Raw genomic sequence first — 17,082 nt, 5'->3', positions numbered from 1 at the left:
ATATACGTTATTATATATGTATATGTTCGCCAAAAAAGGGAGATTTATTAAAACAGCATAATTTTAATGTAGTTGGTGAGTTACAAACTAGTTTCAATTAGAAAAAAGGGGAAAAAGCAGAAAGAGGACAAAAGCATTGTAAAATAATCATGTTTGTTTACATTGCTGCACATAGACAAGACAAGACTAGAATAACTTGACAAAACATAGATACACGTTACATACCACAGGTGGCCAGCACCATTGAAACATAAAGGGGACAGCGAATAATCAATTAACACAAAACATGAGACAGACTCTGGAAATAAAGCACCAAAAATAAATACTTACTAACTACTTACTTTCCTAACTAAAAGAGAACTCATTCCTAACATATATCCATGAAATACATGCATTCCTAAACTGATAATTGGAGAAAAATGGCCTAATCGGGAGAAATTTCCCCCCTCTCCAATTAGTGAAATGGACTCTCCTAGTTTCCCCAGGAACCAAAAAAATACGCGTTCCTCCTCGGAACTCTTTTACGGATGCACGTAATCATGACATGGTGTGGAAATAGCAACAATGAGTTAGTATGCTAATTTGTTATTTAATAAATGTTAGATAACTTTGTCCAAATAATGTCATATTCGTTACAAAGTGAATATGAGTAACATTGTCACATTTATGTGTTTGGTTCTATATCTGTAGAGTTAGCAATGGTTAGTTTAGGATTGCTCCAGTTCACACTGGTAATGTGACTGTAATAGTGACAATAATGTAATATATCTATATAAAAATTAAAAAGTAAAATCTGTATGTAGATAGAAGAACTAAAAAATACTATAAAATCTATTTAAAAATACAATGTAATGTAAATTACAATGTAATAAATGTAAAATAATAACAAAATGTAATAAATAAAATAACAAGATATAAAAATGACTAAGAATGCCATTCAATTTCTTTAATTTTTTGTTTGTTTTTAATTGACAGGAACCCTTCACCACATTCTTCCTAAACTTCCAAGGCGGCAAATTTGACCACGCCGACCGCACCTTCTCCTCAGTTTCCCGCGCCTGGAGGAACTGCCAGCGAGACACGTCCGACGTCAAGGTAAACATTTTTTTTGTTATGGTTGCCATTTTAGCTCCGTTTCCGACGACTATTTTTCAACCCGACGAACGCCAGCGCCGGCCCGTCGCTCGCAATTAGCGTCCAACTGCTACCCTAGATCCCCGCTCTGGCGATCAAAGGCGGAGACTAATCCTCATCTGTCTCCTATTCGGCCTAGCTATAACCTGAACTTCCATTTTTAGGCCACGCCCCCTTGGCCCAATCTCCCAAATCGACCCGACGCACTTTTAACCGCTCGCCCGAAACATTCACGGTCCGACACGGGATGTCAAAGCAACGTTTCGGCTCGGGGTCCGTCGGCACCGGGTCGGCCCATCGATGGGGGTTGCGCGTTTGACGCTTGATTGCGCTCCACCGCCCCCACTTTGGCGATAAAACATGTGGATCCCGTTACGGCGGCGCTTGATTGCGAAGGCGATGGTTTGGCTCCCGCCGTCAAAAGCCATCAGACCGGGACGGATCAAAAACAATAAGCAAAAAAAGGACCATAACAATATGGAACGCGATGGTGGTTGTCGGGAGAGCCAAGATGGCGTCGTAGGGGGATCTTTTTACATACGGCTAAAGTTGTGTAGATGAAAAATGTCATTTTTTCAGATGTAAGTCGCCAAATTTTCATCATTCAATGAATTCTTTGCCCATTTTTAAATTCTATATAAAATTTATAAGTGAGCAAGTGGTTAGCGCTTTGGCCTCACAGTTCTGGGGTCAGTGGTTCGATTCCCACAGGGTTTTCACTGTGTGAATTTTGTATGTTTGCCCCAGGCTTACCTTTGCGGATTTTCTCAGGGTGATCAATTTCCTCCCACATCCCAAAAATATGCATGCTAAGCGAGCTAGCTGGCTAACACTCTAAATTGCCCCATACAATTGGTTATATTTCTTATTTTGCCTTGTGATTGGCTAGCTAAGGATTATGAATGCCAGTAGTTAGCTGGGATAGACTCCAGCACCCCCTGCGACCCTTGTGAGGCTAAACGGTTCAGAAAAAGAATGAATTAATGACATTTTAGGTTGAAGCCTCATCTAAAATCAATAACAAAATAAGCGTTATCTAAAGCTATCTATAATTATCTTACTATTCCAACCAAAACTGACAATAAAACTACATTTACTTTTATGGGCATTAAAAGGACCACAAAATTCCCCCGCAACCCTAAATCCACCAAAAATGGAACCAAAACATCGCCCAAAAAAACCCTAAAAAAAACCCATTTCCACCACAGATTTGAACCCGACTTTTTCCGCTCGGACGCTCTCATTCACCCCGCACGCAAAAGAGGAATTAACGAAAAGACGTTTCAATTTAGCGGGCGCCATTTAGCATTTAGCTTGAGCATGGTAGCCATTCACAGAAACCCGCCAGAGGGCAAAAAGCCTCACTGTTATTTTTTTACTGCCCCCCTCCTTTTTTGTTGTTTTTCTTAAAAGAAGGGGTGATAATAGGCTACAACACCCCAATTGAATGCGTCTCTAGCCCGGGTGACGCTAGCGTGACCCCCCAATCCCTTGACCTCGACCTTTTCCAACTCGGCCCGGAGGCAATCGAGAGAAACCTGCAGAGGTTAGCGGGAGCAACAGTGGAAGTGTAGCGAGGAGGGGAGGGGGGGTGGGGCATCTAAACCGAGGGGCGCTGACCCGTGACGGGACAGGATTGGGGATCAGAGGGGGCTGGCCTCTGACCGAGACTGGGGAGGGGCGGGGCCCCCGCAGAGCGTCATGTTGCTGGGCGGACACTTTAGCGTTAGCTAGCGCTAGTTTTTTTGTGTATGTGTGTGTGTGTCTTTGAACTAAGGGGGTATAAAATGCTAAAAAAAATTGGACAGGAAATTCTCCCTCGTCATCTTGGCTGTTTACACATGGCCGCCATCATGCTAGCCGCCGGCAGCCTAATTGGAGAAGCATGCTCTTTCAAGAAAAACACACGCTAGGGTAGTGTTTACGCTCATTACGCTACAAGTTCCGCTTTGTTAGCGTTGGAGTTTTGCGTCTCGTCGTCAAAATCGTGTCTACAGTCTATTTTTTTTTTTTTTTGGGGGGGGGGAGACTAAAAGTGGTTTATTGTGACAGTAGAAAGGATATTTTTGAAGGAATTTAGAAATTTGACATTTTTGATGAAATTTAAAAAGTTAACATTTTGATTTAAAGGAAGTCAATTGTTTTTATTATTTTTTTAAATAAAGTTAATTAGATTTTGTACAGACGTTTTCCAATTGGGTGGACCTCATATGCCATTTTTTTGGTCATTATTTTCAGGGCTACTTTTGGGGTTTTCAATCCCATGATGCATTTCGCCTCCGGTAAACAAAACTAATCATACAATACATCTCTTTAGAAAATAATTATTATAACATCTAATATTTGTAAACAGCATTTACCAACAGGCCTCACTTTAACAGGTAAAATATAAAATATCATTTTTGATTTCTGCTTACATTAGTTTTTGCACAATTAATAAATATGGTAATTGCATACTAATTTGTTTCCAACCTCTAGAAAAAACACTTAAAAATAGGACATATTACCATGAAAAAACATGTTTATATTGATAGAAAAATGTCTATTCCCTCACAGGAGCTGATTCCCGAGTTCTACTACCTCCCCGAAATGTTTGTCAACTCCAACTCCTACAACTTGGGGGTGATGGAGGACGGCACGGCGGTGTCGGACGTGGAGCTGCCGCCTTGGGCCAAGACCCCCGAGGAGTTTGTACGAATCAACCGTCAGGTGGGTTCACTCGCACCCTAACTCGCGTTGACGTTGTTATTTTGAGGTTTGCTAACCAGCCGGCTAATGCGAGCGAGCCCCCGTCATTAATCACGCGACCGCTCTTTTTTTGCTTGTCTGGTTGGGGAGGGGGTTTTGTAGGTTGTCAAAATTAGCTTGCGAAGGCTAAATAACGTTCAAATATGCTTTTTTAATGATCTTTTTAGCATTCTTTTACCTTTAAAAAATATGGAAGTATTATGAGATTTAAAGCCTCACCATAAAGTACATAAATTGATAAATATACATAAATAAGTAGTCCTAAAATGATTTATATGAAGTGACTAAAGTGGATTATCTCAATAGGCTAATTTTATGCTAGGCCAGTTGTATTTTAGGCTAATTGTATGCTAGGCTAATTGAATGCTAGGTGAATTGTATGCTAGGCTTGTTGTATGCTAGGCTAATTGTATACTAGGCTAATATTATGCTAATCTAACTATGCTAGGCTAACTGTATGCTAGTCTAACTCTATGCAAGGCTAATCGTATGCTAACTTGTTCCGAGCTTTGAGTGATTGGTTATTTGTCTCCTTGTGCTGAAGTCAACTGGGATAGACTCCAGCACCCCCCCCCCCCCCACGACCTTTGTGAGGATTGGCGGTTCAGAAAATGAATATTTTTATTGTCCAAATATTCCATAAAACTAATTTTTCCACCTAGTAACCCGATTCCGATGACGCAATAGGGCCTGAATTCCGATCTCGTGATAACTAGCGACCACTCGTTGGTGAACGAATGCGGTACCGGTTCCAGTCCAGAAATCCAATCCCGCGTCCGTGACAGATCGTTGGCATTTGAGGGTGTCAGCTGGCGGCGTGGCCAGGCGCAATGCACCAGCGAAGGACTTAATGGGCCGTTTGGCTGGCTCAGGCCGCCGCCGCTAATGGGCTCGCCGCCGCCACCAGCCGTCTCCGCACCAGCAAAATGAACCCGAGATGATTAACAGCTAATTAAGCTCCAATCTGGAGAGGCCATTAAAAAGCCTCTCGGAGTAAAGGATCGCCCATCGCGTCGCCACCCTCCGACCCAACGCCGGCTCGTTTTCCACTCGCTATCATTAGGGGGAAGTTAACGAGCGCCGCGACCGATCTGAAGCGGGTGCTTTTTATTCGTTTGCTCGTGAAGTCGTTTATGGAGGAATAGAAATAAAAATCATGGCGACGTTTAAAATTTTTCCAAAATCGGACAGGCTGGGGCCTATTCCAGCAAACTATCGGTGGCCAGCCAATCACAGGGCAGGAGGAGATCAAGGACAACCAATCATAGGGTGTATTGCACTAAAACTACATAGCATGCTAACCACTTTTATACCTACTTATTTATGTGACCACTACTTATCTATGTTGACTACTTATTCATTTAGTATTTATTTATATTCATTTATTACAATTTTATTATTATGATTTTATCATGATTATTATTATCATTATTATATATTATTAATATTATTTATTATTATGGTTATTTATAATTGTTATTTATTTATTATTATTTATTTATGATTAATTTTTGGATGGCTATTTATTTATTATATTTTTTTATTTAATATTTTTTATTTATTTAATGTTTTTAAAATTATATATTTTTTTGTTATTTATTAATTATTATTTATTTGTCTTTTTGTTATTGTAATATGTGCACTTTATGGTGAAGCTTTAAATCTCATTATACATGTATAATGACAATTCAATTCATAGCAATTTCAACCAGCTAGCCTAGCTTAGCATAATTGTTTTTGGGATGTGGGTTACCCCGGAGTACCCGGAGAACAGCCACACAAGCCCTGGGCGAACATGCAAACTCCACACAGTGCGGACCCACCCCGGTATCGAACCCTCGACCCCAGAACTATGCAGCTAGCACGCTGCCTTTTAGCTCTTCTGGCTTGTAAACATCGTCCCAGGCCATTCGTCGCTTTTGCGCATGAGAGGTATCCTAGTGTGGAGTGGTCGCCGTGACGGGAACGGCCGTCTGGCTAATGTCAGACGGCGCTGGCCGCCGCAGGAGGAGGAGGATCTTCCTCAGCTGGCGTTTTTTACGAGCCTGAGAAAAGGCGCTGATCTACTGCCGCTGACGTCCCGCCTCGCTAATGTCGTCTCTCTGAGATAACCGCTTTCTTCTTCTCCGCGTCTCCGTCCTTATCTCGGCGTCCGCTCAACGGACAAGTCGGACTACATGTTTTGGCTTCTGTTGAACTTTTGGCCCGGTCCGTCTGGTTCAAGGACTGTTTTGAGCTTTTATGCTATATCGTCATTTTCACATACATTTTGGCGACGATTGGTCGCCGTTATAGTACGGCGGAAGAATGATTGGCTTCAAAGTTGGAAAGATTGTTGCAATAATTTGCAATAGTTTTAAAGTGAAGTTAATATGCCAGTGTATGTTTTGGGTATGATTGGTCGCTGTGGTAACACATTAGAAAGATGTTTTTCTTTTTTTTGGCCAATCAGGACGTCCATTGTTTTGTCCTTGACATTTAAACTAAAATTTAAAGGGTAATTTGACAGGTTGAAGTAGGCTTGAGTAAGATTTGGACATTTTGGGGATGATTGGTCGCTTGAAAAGGATTTTGTCTAAAAAAATGTTGGGGTTGACTGCCGTTATGTTTGGCTACAATAGATATGAGTATATAATTTATTTTATCCACATTAGTAATTGTGTCGCTCCAATATAAATAAAATTAATTCATTAAAAAAATAACTAAAACTTTGTAATAATTGAAAAATAGTGAACAAATAAATTTACATTTAAAGGCTTTATCTTGGAAATTATTTTAGAAAAAAATAAACCATAAAAACCAGTAACGAATCCAATGAGTAGTAACAGTAGTCAAAATAATAATAATAAATCCCCTTTTTAAAATTGGATTTTGCCCCAAAGCCTGTCAAAATACATGTTTTTTTTCCCATAAAATATTTTGACAATTTTTCTACATGATACCGTTTACACAAAATAGATTTTCTTCAACGGCATTCTGAATTAAAATTAAATGAATACAAAAATAACTTTGTATGCACAGTTTAGGTTTCAACGGATACATTACTGTGTCCTGAATGCACCCTTTTTTCCTCCCTATATTTACATTATGGTTGTACACGATTAACATCAGCATTTGTTAGCAACGTCCAAAAAAAAAAATGAAACCCAAAGCGCATTGGTTTCGCTCATTTACTCCTCAATCAGCGATGTTTACTTGCTCGTCCCACGCCGTAAAGCGGACCACTTAGTTCCCCCCAGATTGCCGTGACGCGTTCGCTTGCCCGAGAACTCCACGCCATTTCGGTTTTGGGTTTCGGGCGGCTTCCACGTCGGCGTTGGCGACCCGTCTAATTAGCCGAGCGGGTTCGAGAGGGATAGCGCTGGTTTACATCGGGCCCCTCGGTCTGGATGACATTCGACTTCTCGTTTACGGACAGTTAATAAGGCCTTTAATCAGGGTTCTGAGACTAGGGGGGGTGTTTTGGGGGGCCGATCTGGAGGATCGGGTGACTGGAAGCTAGAAAAGGAAAGGGTGGGGGTGAAAAAAAACAAAAAACTTGCTTGATTCGGAAGGAAAAGTCAAAAAGGGGCGGGGACTCAAGCTCGCCATAATTACACGTGATTACAAGAGCAAGGCGTCTGCTAGGGGTGGCCGATTCTTAAGGATTTTTAGCTGTTAAAAAAGAGGTTTTATGATGGTTTAATTGTTTATAGGATAGGAATTGGGAATGTATGGCTGGCGAGCCTTATATGGCTTTTTTGAAATTTGGTTCAGTTTCAATTGGGGAGGCTACTTTTTATCGTTGTGGCATGTACTTTTTATAGTGTTGTAGCTTGTACTTTTTATAGTGTTGTAGCTTGTACTTTTTATAGTGTTGTTGTTGCCTTTTAATGGTTGTAGATTTTGATTAAAAAAAAAGTGTTGCAATTATATAATAGATCGCCCGACAATTATTGTTTTTTTAAATTCACAATCCTAGCCAAAGTTTATCAAAATATGTTTTTCTGATACCGATAAAATACCCATATTTTTAGACCATTAAAAATATTATATATAAACTTTTAATTAAAAAATCTGTATTAAACCAAGCCTGGCTTGTTCGTACCATCCCAGAAATTCCTTAAAATACAACAGAAAAATTAAAAATAAATCCTTAAATTCAAAAAACTAAAATACTACAAAAAACTAGTCCTACTCCACAGACATATTTGTCTCAGTTTTTCATCCATAAGAACAGCGATTTAGCCCCTCCCCTTTAGTCATCACATGACTTAAGTGTTACCAGGCCAGTTTTTCCAACCCAAAAAAAATACCAATAAATTCATATTCGTCCCATAAAACAGAAAATCGACACAATAAAAGCCCTTTTTTTGCAACCCTCGCCCATCTGACACGCGTTTTTTTGTTTGATCCGTCTGTAATGGATACAAAAAGAAAACATATTTCTCGCCACCGCGACCAACATGTGCGACCAATTAGGAGACAAACACGCACACGCATTTGCATACTAATGAGCCAACCCTGCAATTGAAACGGTTTCCTTTGAGAATTTTAATAATTAGGCTATTTTTTGGTCAGTATAAAATAACTTGAGTGCAGCCATTTTTGTTTTGGTCACCATTTCATAACACTTTTAAAAAGTTGTATTCATGACGTTAAAGTGAAATCCAGATCTACTATTGCCCTTTTTTAGATGATAATCTTCACTTAAAAGTCTCACCCAAAACCTTCTTAGGTGACGTTTTGGACCAAAAAAAAAAAATTAAATGTGGCCAAGCTGCTTAACGGATCAAAACAGGGTTTTTGTGTAAAATGTCGGCCTTTGACAGCGACTACGTCAAAATGTCCGTTTGTGGTCGTCTCTTGGGTTTTTTTTTGCTGTTTTTTCTTCTTCCTTTCTGTCCAGTGATGTGCTTTATGTTTCAAAGGGAAAGTTATTGAAGTAATCTGACACAGTCTGGACATGTTGGCTTTTTGCGTATATTTTCATTGGCATTCTTTGCTCAAAGTGGAGGAAAAAAAATGAGTAATATGAACAGGGGCGGTTCTAGCTAATTTGGCGCCAAGGGCAGACATCCCTAAAGGCCCCCCCTAATGTACAAATACAAAAATATATTATAGTACATTAATCCCTCGGCATTTTGCGGTTCAAATTAGGTGGCTTCTCTATATTGCAGATTTCTGGGGGATTTCTTTTGAGAAAAAGAAAATATTTAAAAAAATTTATTATATTTTTTTTAAAGTCATAAAAATGTAAAAAATTTGAAAGTAACTTCCTTGTCTTCCGTGTGCTGCTAAGACTCAGTATTGCCTAAAAAATATTATTATTATTATTTTTAATAGGCTGACTCTACTTTGCAGTTTTTTGTTTATTGCGGGCATGTTTGGTCCAAATTACCTGCGATATTCGAGGGATTACTGTATTTGTTTATCAAATACTAAAAATAGAGTTGAATACATTATTAATAATAAATTATTACAAATACTGAACATAATGGGAATTCCGTCCTCAGACATTGTGTTTTGGATAAAAATTAGACATTTGACCTTTGACCTTCTGTGACACGTAATCATCAACACATCATACCAAATATTTTATTGTATATATAAAAATGTATTTCCCCATTTTAGACCAAAAATGCATTTACTCTTTACCAATGCTAGGGGTCGGGCAATTCCCTATCTGCAAACTCTATTAGATTCTGTGGTCTATGTTATGACATGAAAATGACAGAAATTGTACTTAAAAAAACATTTTTTTCGGGTTTTCGTGCACCCCCTCCAAGATTGCACCCTAGGCGACTGCCCACATTGCCCATAGCAAAAACCCTAAATGTTGGACGACTTTCAGGCAAATCTGGAAGAATAGTAATGCGGGTTTGCGCTTGAATTTACATAAAGTCTGCTCAATTATTCATTAATGATCAGTGCGGCCCCTGTAGATTAGGGCGGCGCACAAACTGGATGCTAATTGGGACATCAATAATACCAGCTCAGGAATCTGCTATCTGGCCCCAACCTTCTGTTCCCTCACTGGAAAACGCCCAACCAACCTGGCAACCGCTCAAATGTTCTCTCACTTTAGTCAACACTTAACTTTTTGCAATATTTTTGCAATACGGAGATCATTCATTCATTTACGGACTGTTTATTTTCACAAGGGGGTGCTGGAGTTTATCCCGGTCAATGATAGGCACCAGGTGGGGGTCTCCCAGAAATTAATAGACCTGAAATTTAAAACTGGGGTGTCATATTTTTGGTTGGTTGTCCATGTTAATGCCAATTAAGTAAATTTTTGATTGAAAGCGGAAAATGTAAATATTGTTTTTATTTTGAATTTCATTTTTTGTGGAATTTTAGCAGTTACACATGGAAAGAACTAAAATTGTAAATATATATATTTAAATAGTTTGTGTTAAAAATTACATGAATGGGTAAAAAACTGAAAAGCAAATAAATTTTTTTTGGATCACTAAATTAGTCAAAAAAAATTTTTACTTAAAGTAATGCAATAGTAAACTACGTTTGCGTAAAATGTGAACTGATTAAATTAACTTATTGCAAAAATATGTGCTTAATCGACCCTTGTTGTGGTCAAAAAAAGGGCAAAGTTTGCTAATATGCTAACTCAAAAACATAATTTTTGTTTAAAAATGTGCTGATTCAAAAGGCAACTGTTTATTTCAATTTTTTGGTGGAATTTTAGGACCAATAGACTAAAATTTTAAATATTCTACCTTTTGTTTATTTGTGTTTAAAAAAAAACCATAAATTCGGGAAAAAACAGAAAAGCAAATTAAATTTTTTTGAATCACTGAATTAATAAAAAATATAGATATTTTCTACACAAAGAAAGTAATGTAACAGTAAACAACTTTTGACTGAAATGTGAACTGAATAATCAACTCATTGCAAAAACATGTGCTTAATGGACCCTTGTTCTTGTCAAAAAAGGGAAAAGTTTGCTAATATGCTAACATGCTTTTTGTTTACAAATGTACCAATTGAAAAGGCAACTGAAAACGGCCTCATTTGGAAGTCTGGAATTTGCCCCAAAATGGCCCCCTTCCTGTTCAAATTCCGACATCCTATTAAGACCAAACAAGCGGCACATTGGGAAAACCATTAAAAAAAACGCTTCAAAAACAATTCGGCGTTTCAGTTCCACTTTCCCACTTTTTTCCTCCCTGCGGTTTCTCATCCAATGGCGGGCGAGTAATTAAGAGATGGGGGACGAATTAGCGTCGGAACGAGCTGTCACGCAGTGGCATTTAAGTGAGGGATGCGCCGTAAAAATTTAAACGATATAAATTGCCGTTTAAGTGCGGCGCCGGCTAATGTTTTGCCTCAAATTAATGTGACACAAGGCAGCAATGACAATCAAGGGCTGCCTCATTCTAATTTGCTGGCGCTTAGAGCTTCTTTTTTACTCGCGGCCTTGCGCAAATTAGCGCAATTGCCGTCTTTTTACGAGCGCCGCCGTAAATGTTTTTTTTTTTTTTTAGTCCCTCGCCGGCTGGCTAATGAGGAGGGAGAGCGCACGGCGTTTTGGCGTCCACGACGTCTCCCTAATGGATGAACGGCGTCGCTTTAACGGCCGGGCGCTCGCCGTATGATGGGATGTGGGTGCGCCGAGCTTTTTGCTCGTTAGGGAAATCATGGGCGCGTTTTTGATGATTGTGAAGGCTTGATGATGTTTAAGGAATTGGCGGTTTTCGATAATCACGACGTGAAAGCGTTTTGGGATGATGCGAGCTTCTGTTGCTATGATTTTATTGATGTATAACTGCCAGCAGGTGGCGGTGTGGCAGTAAAGGTAGTCCTGGAGTTAGCTGTGAGTTGTTTTCAGTGTAAAAGTAAAAATACACAGCATTAAAAATAATATGTAGTATTAAGAAAAGTATTTAGTATTCAAAAAAGTATGTAGTATTTAAAAAATACATTGTATTTTAAAAATTATGTAGTATTTACAAAAAAGTATGTAGTATTTACAAAAAAAGTATGTAGTATTTACAAAAAATATGTAGTATTTACAAAAAATATGTAGTATTTACAAAAAATGTGTAGTATTTTAAAATAAGTATGTAGTATTTTAAAATAAGCACGTAGTATTTAAAAAAGTATGTAGAATTTAAAAATAGTACATAGTATTTAAAAAAAAGTATGTAGTATTCAAAAAAAGTATGTAGTATTTAAAAAGTACATAGTATTTAAAAAGTACATAGTATTTAAAAAGTACATAGTATTTAATAAAAAGTATGTAGTATTTTTTAAAAAAGTATGTAGTATTTTTTTTAAAAAGTATGTAGTATTTTTAAAAAAGTATGTATTATTTTTTTTAAAAAGTATGTAGTATTTTTTAAAAAGTACGTAGTATTTAAAAAAATACATTACGTTTAAATAATGTATAGATTTGAACTTTATTTCATCCCATATTTGGGAAATTCCCTTGGTTACAGTAAGTACAGACACAATTGACATTGTAGACCTAGCTAAAAAAAAACTGGAGCCAAACACAGGTAATCCACAATGTGGGGACATTCTGTAGAGTGAGGTTAAATACTTATATATTTTGCTTGAAGTACCATACATGTGAATTTAGGGATTTGACCAGAGAACTTTGCCTTGCAGGCCCTGGAAAGCGAGTTTGTGTCTTGCCAACTCCACCAATGGATCGACTTGATCTTCGGTTACAAGCAGCAAGGCCCGGAGGCCACCAGAGCCCTCAACGTTTTCTACTATCTCACCTACGAAGGCGCCGTCAACCTCAACTCCATCAACGACTCTGTGGTCAGAGAGGTAACAAACATTGTTTTATGCAACAAAAATGGCATCTTTGCGGGGTAGTCGGTCGGCCATTTTGTTAGGAAAATGCCGAAATATATACTACTTAGAAACAGGGAATATGGTAGATATGTTTATCTTTTTTTTTGCCCTTACTTAGAAATCATTGAGGTTATTATCTGGCAACCTATTTGGTATTATTACTCATAATGTTAAAACAAATGAGAAAAATAAAATAATAATATTTGCATCCAATTCATGGTTAGCATAATTAGCGGTTAGCACTATTGCTCGCATTATTATTATTTTTTTTCAATTTAATGGCTAAAAATTGTCTCTTACTTTGTTTTGAAAAGCTTAAACATCGTTTTTTATAGTTAAAATTGGTTAAGGCAACCCAATAATTGGTCATAAACATAGTTTTTTTTGCTGCCAGCCTTCCTAGGGTCGAATAGTTTGGTCGTCAAAATGGCGGGTGAGAGAGAGGGACCATCAATTCCAACTGACTAACCCGCTCTTTCCTTCCGACGGTATTTCAAAACGTGGGTATTTATGATCCGCAAAAATAATGAAGAAGCAGCCATCCATTATAGCACAGTGTGTGTAAACCAAAAAAGTGGATAATGGACTCCAGCTCGGGGTTTTTGTGTGCAAATGACCGCCATGCCGTCCACATGAATCTGCATGTGTGTGTATGTGTGTTTTGGGGGGTGTGTATGTGGGTGTGGGTGTGAAGCTATAAGGCCAAAACACATCTGGATGGGAATTAGGTTGAATGAGGTGATAAATCAAAGATCTAGCGCCGGTGCCCCGCAGGCTGCAGTCACTGAGCATGAAGGGCATCGGAAGACAGTCTCCTTGTAAACATGCGACTCATCGACGATAGAGGGGAGGGTCGGCAGCGGGGGGTGGTTTTAGGGCCGTCCGAAAAACAAAGCTCGCAAACTAGAATAGACGGATTTTTCGCTTTTGTTCCATTTGCGTCGTTTCAAAGTGCTTGGTGTGGGAGGAGCTCTATTTAGGAACAGCTGTAAACTATTTTTTAATTGTAATTATTAATTGTGGTTTTGAAAGGAGGTTGTTTTCCCGCCTAGCTGTTAGTTTACTATGTCAGTTTTTACCATACTACTACATTTGGGTAGATAGCCAATCACAACGCAGCTTGTAGCTAGTTTAGAATTAGCTTAGCATGCATGTTTTTGGGATGTAGGATTGAAACCGGAGTACCAGGAGAAAATGTGGCTAGCTTTCGATTAGCTTAGCATGCATGTTTTGGGGAATGTGGGAGAAAACTGGAGTACATTATGAAAAGGTAGCTAGCTTTCGATTAGCTTAGCATGCTTGTTTTTGGATTGTGGGAGGAAACCGGAGTATCCGGAGAAACCTGCAAAATCCACAGGAGTTCGTTTTGTCGGCCTCATGTTCATTCATTCGACCCTCCTGGTCAAAATAGATTGGACGCCCGTACTGGAAGATGAGCATCCATTGCGAGTTTAAGTGTATTGGACATGTATTGTTGTCAATGGCAGGCTGGGAGTCCATTTTGTGTCATTTTAGGGGTCTCCATTTTGTGTCATTTGTCATTTTAGAGTACTTATGGTTAGATTTTCGATCATTTTTTATTGATTTTGAGGGACTTTCTTGGTTGTTGGTTGGTTGCTGCTGTTTTTGGGCAATTTGAGGTGACTTACTGGTGGTTTTTGGGGCGGGTCGCTTCCGGGGTCCGCGGGTTTGAAACCCCCGGTTGAAAGTGTCAGTGATGTTTGACGGCCGGGCGTCCGTCTGCGCAGGTGATTATTGGGTGCCAAGTCAGGGGCGGCGAGGCCAATTTCTTTGAGGGGCGCTGGCCCGTGTCTGATGAGCCTTTTGGTGATTCCATACATTTCAATGGCGGCCACGCCGCTTGATTCGCGCTGCCACTCGACAAGACGGATCGCCGTGTCAAACATGACAAATTTATGCTAATCTGGGGCGACAAATCAGATGGAGTCGAAGGGGGAGGCGGGGTTAGTTCATTTAAAAAAAAATTGGACTGCAAAGATGCTTTTTAGCGGCATTATATATTTTTTAAAGTATTGTTAGATTTTTAAAAATATAATTTAGATGATTGCGGATTGATTATAGATTTTTATTCTTTAAAAAATGTTACATTTTCAGAAATTAAATTTAGATTTTTAAACCTTTAAAACCTAATATTAATTGTTCTTATTTTTTGGTTTATTTATTTTTTATTTTGAATTTTCACATTTTTACCTGGATTTTTTATTTAATTTTACTTTCTGTCATTCATTTAAAAAACTCAAGATAGAAAAATATATTTAAAAAATACAGCTACACAAGAAAAAAACAAAACACAGCTAAAATAATAAAACAACTAAAACAATTGCTACCAACCGTCCCCCTCAAAACTAATTGGACTTCTAGTTTCTTAACTTGAACATTTCGTAAGTAGGGCTGTACTTTACATGTAAATTTTCTAATTCGTTCAACAGTCCTCACACTACTACCAACTTTATTATAATATTTTCAAAATAAAATAACAGATAAGAACATGCATTTACTTTTGGTGGATGTTGTAACTTGGATTTTTTTTTGTAAGTGGAGTCATTCATTTGCTTATGAAAAATAATTCGTAACCTAAAAATTTCATACATGTAGACATTCATAAGTAGTAGTATGACTGTATATAGAAAATCCAATTGTAAAATACAGCAAAAAACTGAAAATCTCACAAAAAATTCACATTCCCTCCATCCAGTTTTAATCATTTCTCCATCCAAATCTTTTTTTTGGCATCCATTTTAAAACACTCTCCAATCGGAACTCGGCCTACGCATTTTTCAAAGCACACTTAAAATTCCTAATGGGACTTGGCATCCTCACGCCGACTGCTCCAGCGGCGTGACGATGTCCAGAGGCCGTCCGGCGGCGTCCACGTTGACATTTATGGTCCTATACCTCTTCATTAACAGCGACTAACCAGCCTGTGTGCCGCCGCCCTCCGACTTCCCGCGCGCACCATGAATCGACGCGTGTGTCGAGGGACCCGAGAAAGCGTGTTTACCCAAGCCGGGGCGTCCGCACGGTAGCCCGTTTCAATCAATGTACTCGCAACATATACATTCTCCAGGGGTCGTCGTAAGGTTGTCAAATGCTCGACCCACAATGGCATCCGTGGGGTTTTCCTTTTCTACTTTGTAGTTCATTTTTATCAAACAAATGGGATCAAATATTTTGATTTTTTTGTACAAGTTTGCCATAATATTGACCATTTTTACCATTTAGTGTAAATTTCTCAGTTTTTTGTCCTTATTCATGGTACTGTAGTGAAAATGTTGACCCAAAATGGCCGCCTATGAGTTAACAAGGAAGCTAAAATGCACACAAAACAACAGGAATTCACATGGAAATGGTAAAAAAATGGCAAAAAGCGAGCATCATGAAAACATTTAAAGTAATTAACCTGTAAATACCCCAAAAATGACAAGAAAATGGCCCAAAATGAGAAGAAAGTGGCCCAAAATGAACTACATTTGACCACAATAGATGTCCAATTCACTTAAACTGGACGTGAATGATCATTTTTTTTCAGTGTTGTGAATTAAACAGAGTTTTGATTTTTAATGATTTTATTTCTCATTTTTGCAGGCCGTGGAGTCTCAAATCCAAAGTTTTGGCCAGACGCCTTGCCAGTTGCTCATCGAGCCGCACACGCCCAGAAGTTCCGCCATGCAAGTGGTAAGTAAGCAAATTTCAAAAATTCATTATTTTGGCCTAAACTGGCCACATTAGAACCAAAAAATAAATAAAAATCAGCCCCCAACTGGTCTAATAGTTCAACTTGCAACCCCCACCCATCATTTTGGAAGGTAAATCATGTTTTATAACTCAATTTAAGTAAAATTTATAGTGTACAAAATATTTACTGGTATTCCCCTTTAAAAAAACTCATTAAATACACATTTTTTTAACTGAATATTAATTCACCATAAAATTTGGTGGAAAAGTCTATTGCAATGGGCTGCATTAAAAAGTCTTAAGGAACCACCCTGAAAGCTAAAGTTAGCTATTTTGGCTAACTAGTGGGATTTTGATGTTTTTAAATTGCAAAATTTGACAAAAAAAATCAGTTTTACTGACCAACATGAAATTTTCTGAGCTGCCAAATACTACAACAAATACTTTAGTTTAGGCAGTTTGGACCAAACAACGAAATATGCATTTTGTATCAAAACTCCCAAAAAAGACCAAGTATTTTTTACATGAATAAAATTTTAAGTTTTTGTTTTTGTGTGAAATCTAGCACTCATACTCGTAAAAGTTTAAGACGCCATTTAAAACTGTCCATAGGTCAAAAGACGATAGTGGGCAAATGAAGCATGTGCTAGCCACTCACATTTCCCAAGACGTCAGCGAAAAAAAAGCGCCAGGCGC

At 38.4% G+C, this 17,082-nt stretch overlaps 1 protein-coding gene across 2 annotated transcripts in view; it reads left to right on the top strand.

Moving 5' to 3' along the window:
* The window catches only part of lrba (LPS-responsive vesicle trafficking, beach and anchor containing), a 121,650-nt gene that overhangs the window by 89,270 nt on the left and 15,298 nt on the right, over positions 1–17,082 (top strand). For both annotated transcript variants that reach the window (XM_077719729.1, XM_077719728.1), the window contains 4 exons: positions 976–1,095; positions 3,691–3,843; positions 12,496–12,663; positions 16,297–16,386. In XM_077719729.1, coding sequence (XP_077575855.1) covers positions 976–1,095; positions 3,691–3,843; positions 12,496–12,663; positions 16,297–16,386 — 531 coding nt within the window. The remainder of the gene's footprint in view (positions 1–975; positions 1,096–3,690; positions 3,844–12,495; positions 12,664–16,296; positions 16,387–17,082) is intronic.

Source organism: Stigmatopora nigra, chromosome 6, assembly GCF_051989575.1.
Source record: "Stigmatopora nigra isolate UIUO_SnigA chromosome 6, RoL_Snig_1.1, whole genome shotgun sequence".
NCBI lineage: Eukaryota > Metazoa > Chordata > Actinopteri > Syngnathiformes > Syngnathidae > Stigmatopora > Stigmatopora nigra.
The sequence above is the reverse complement of the archived record's forward strand: the minus strand, read 5'-3'. Positions and strand labels throughout refer to the sequence as shown.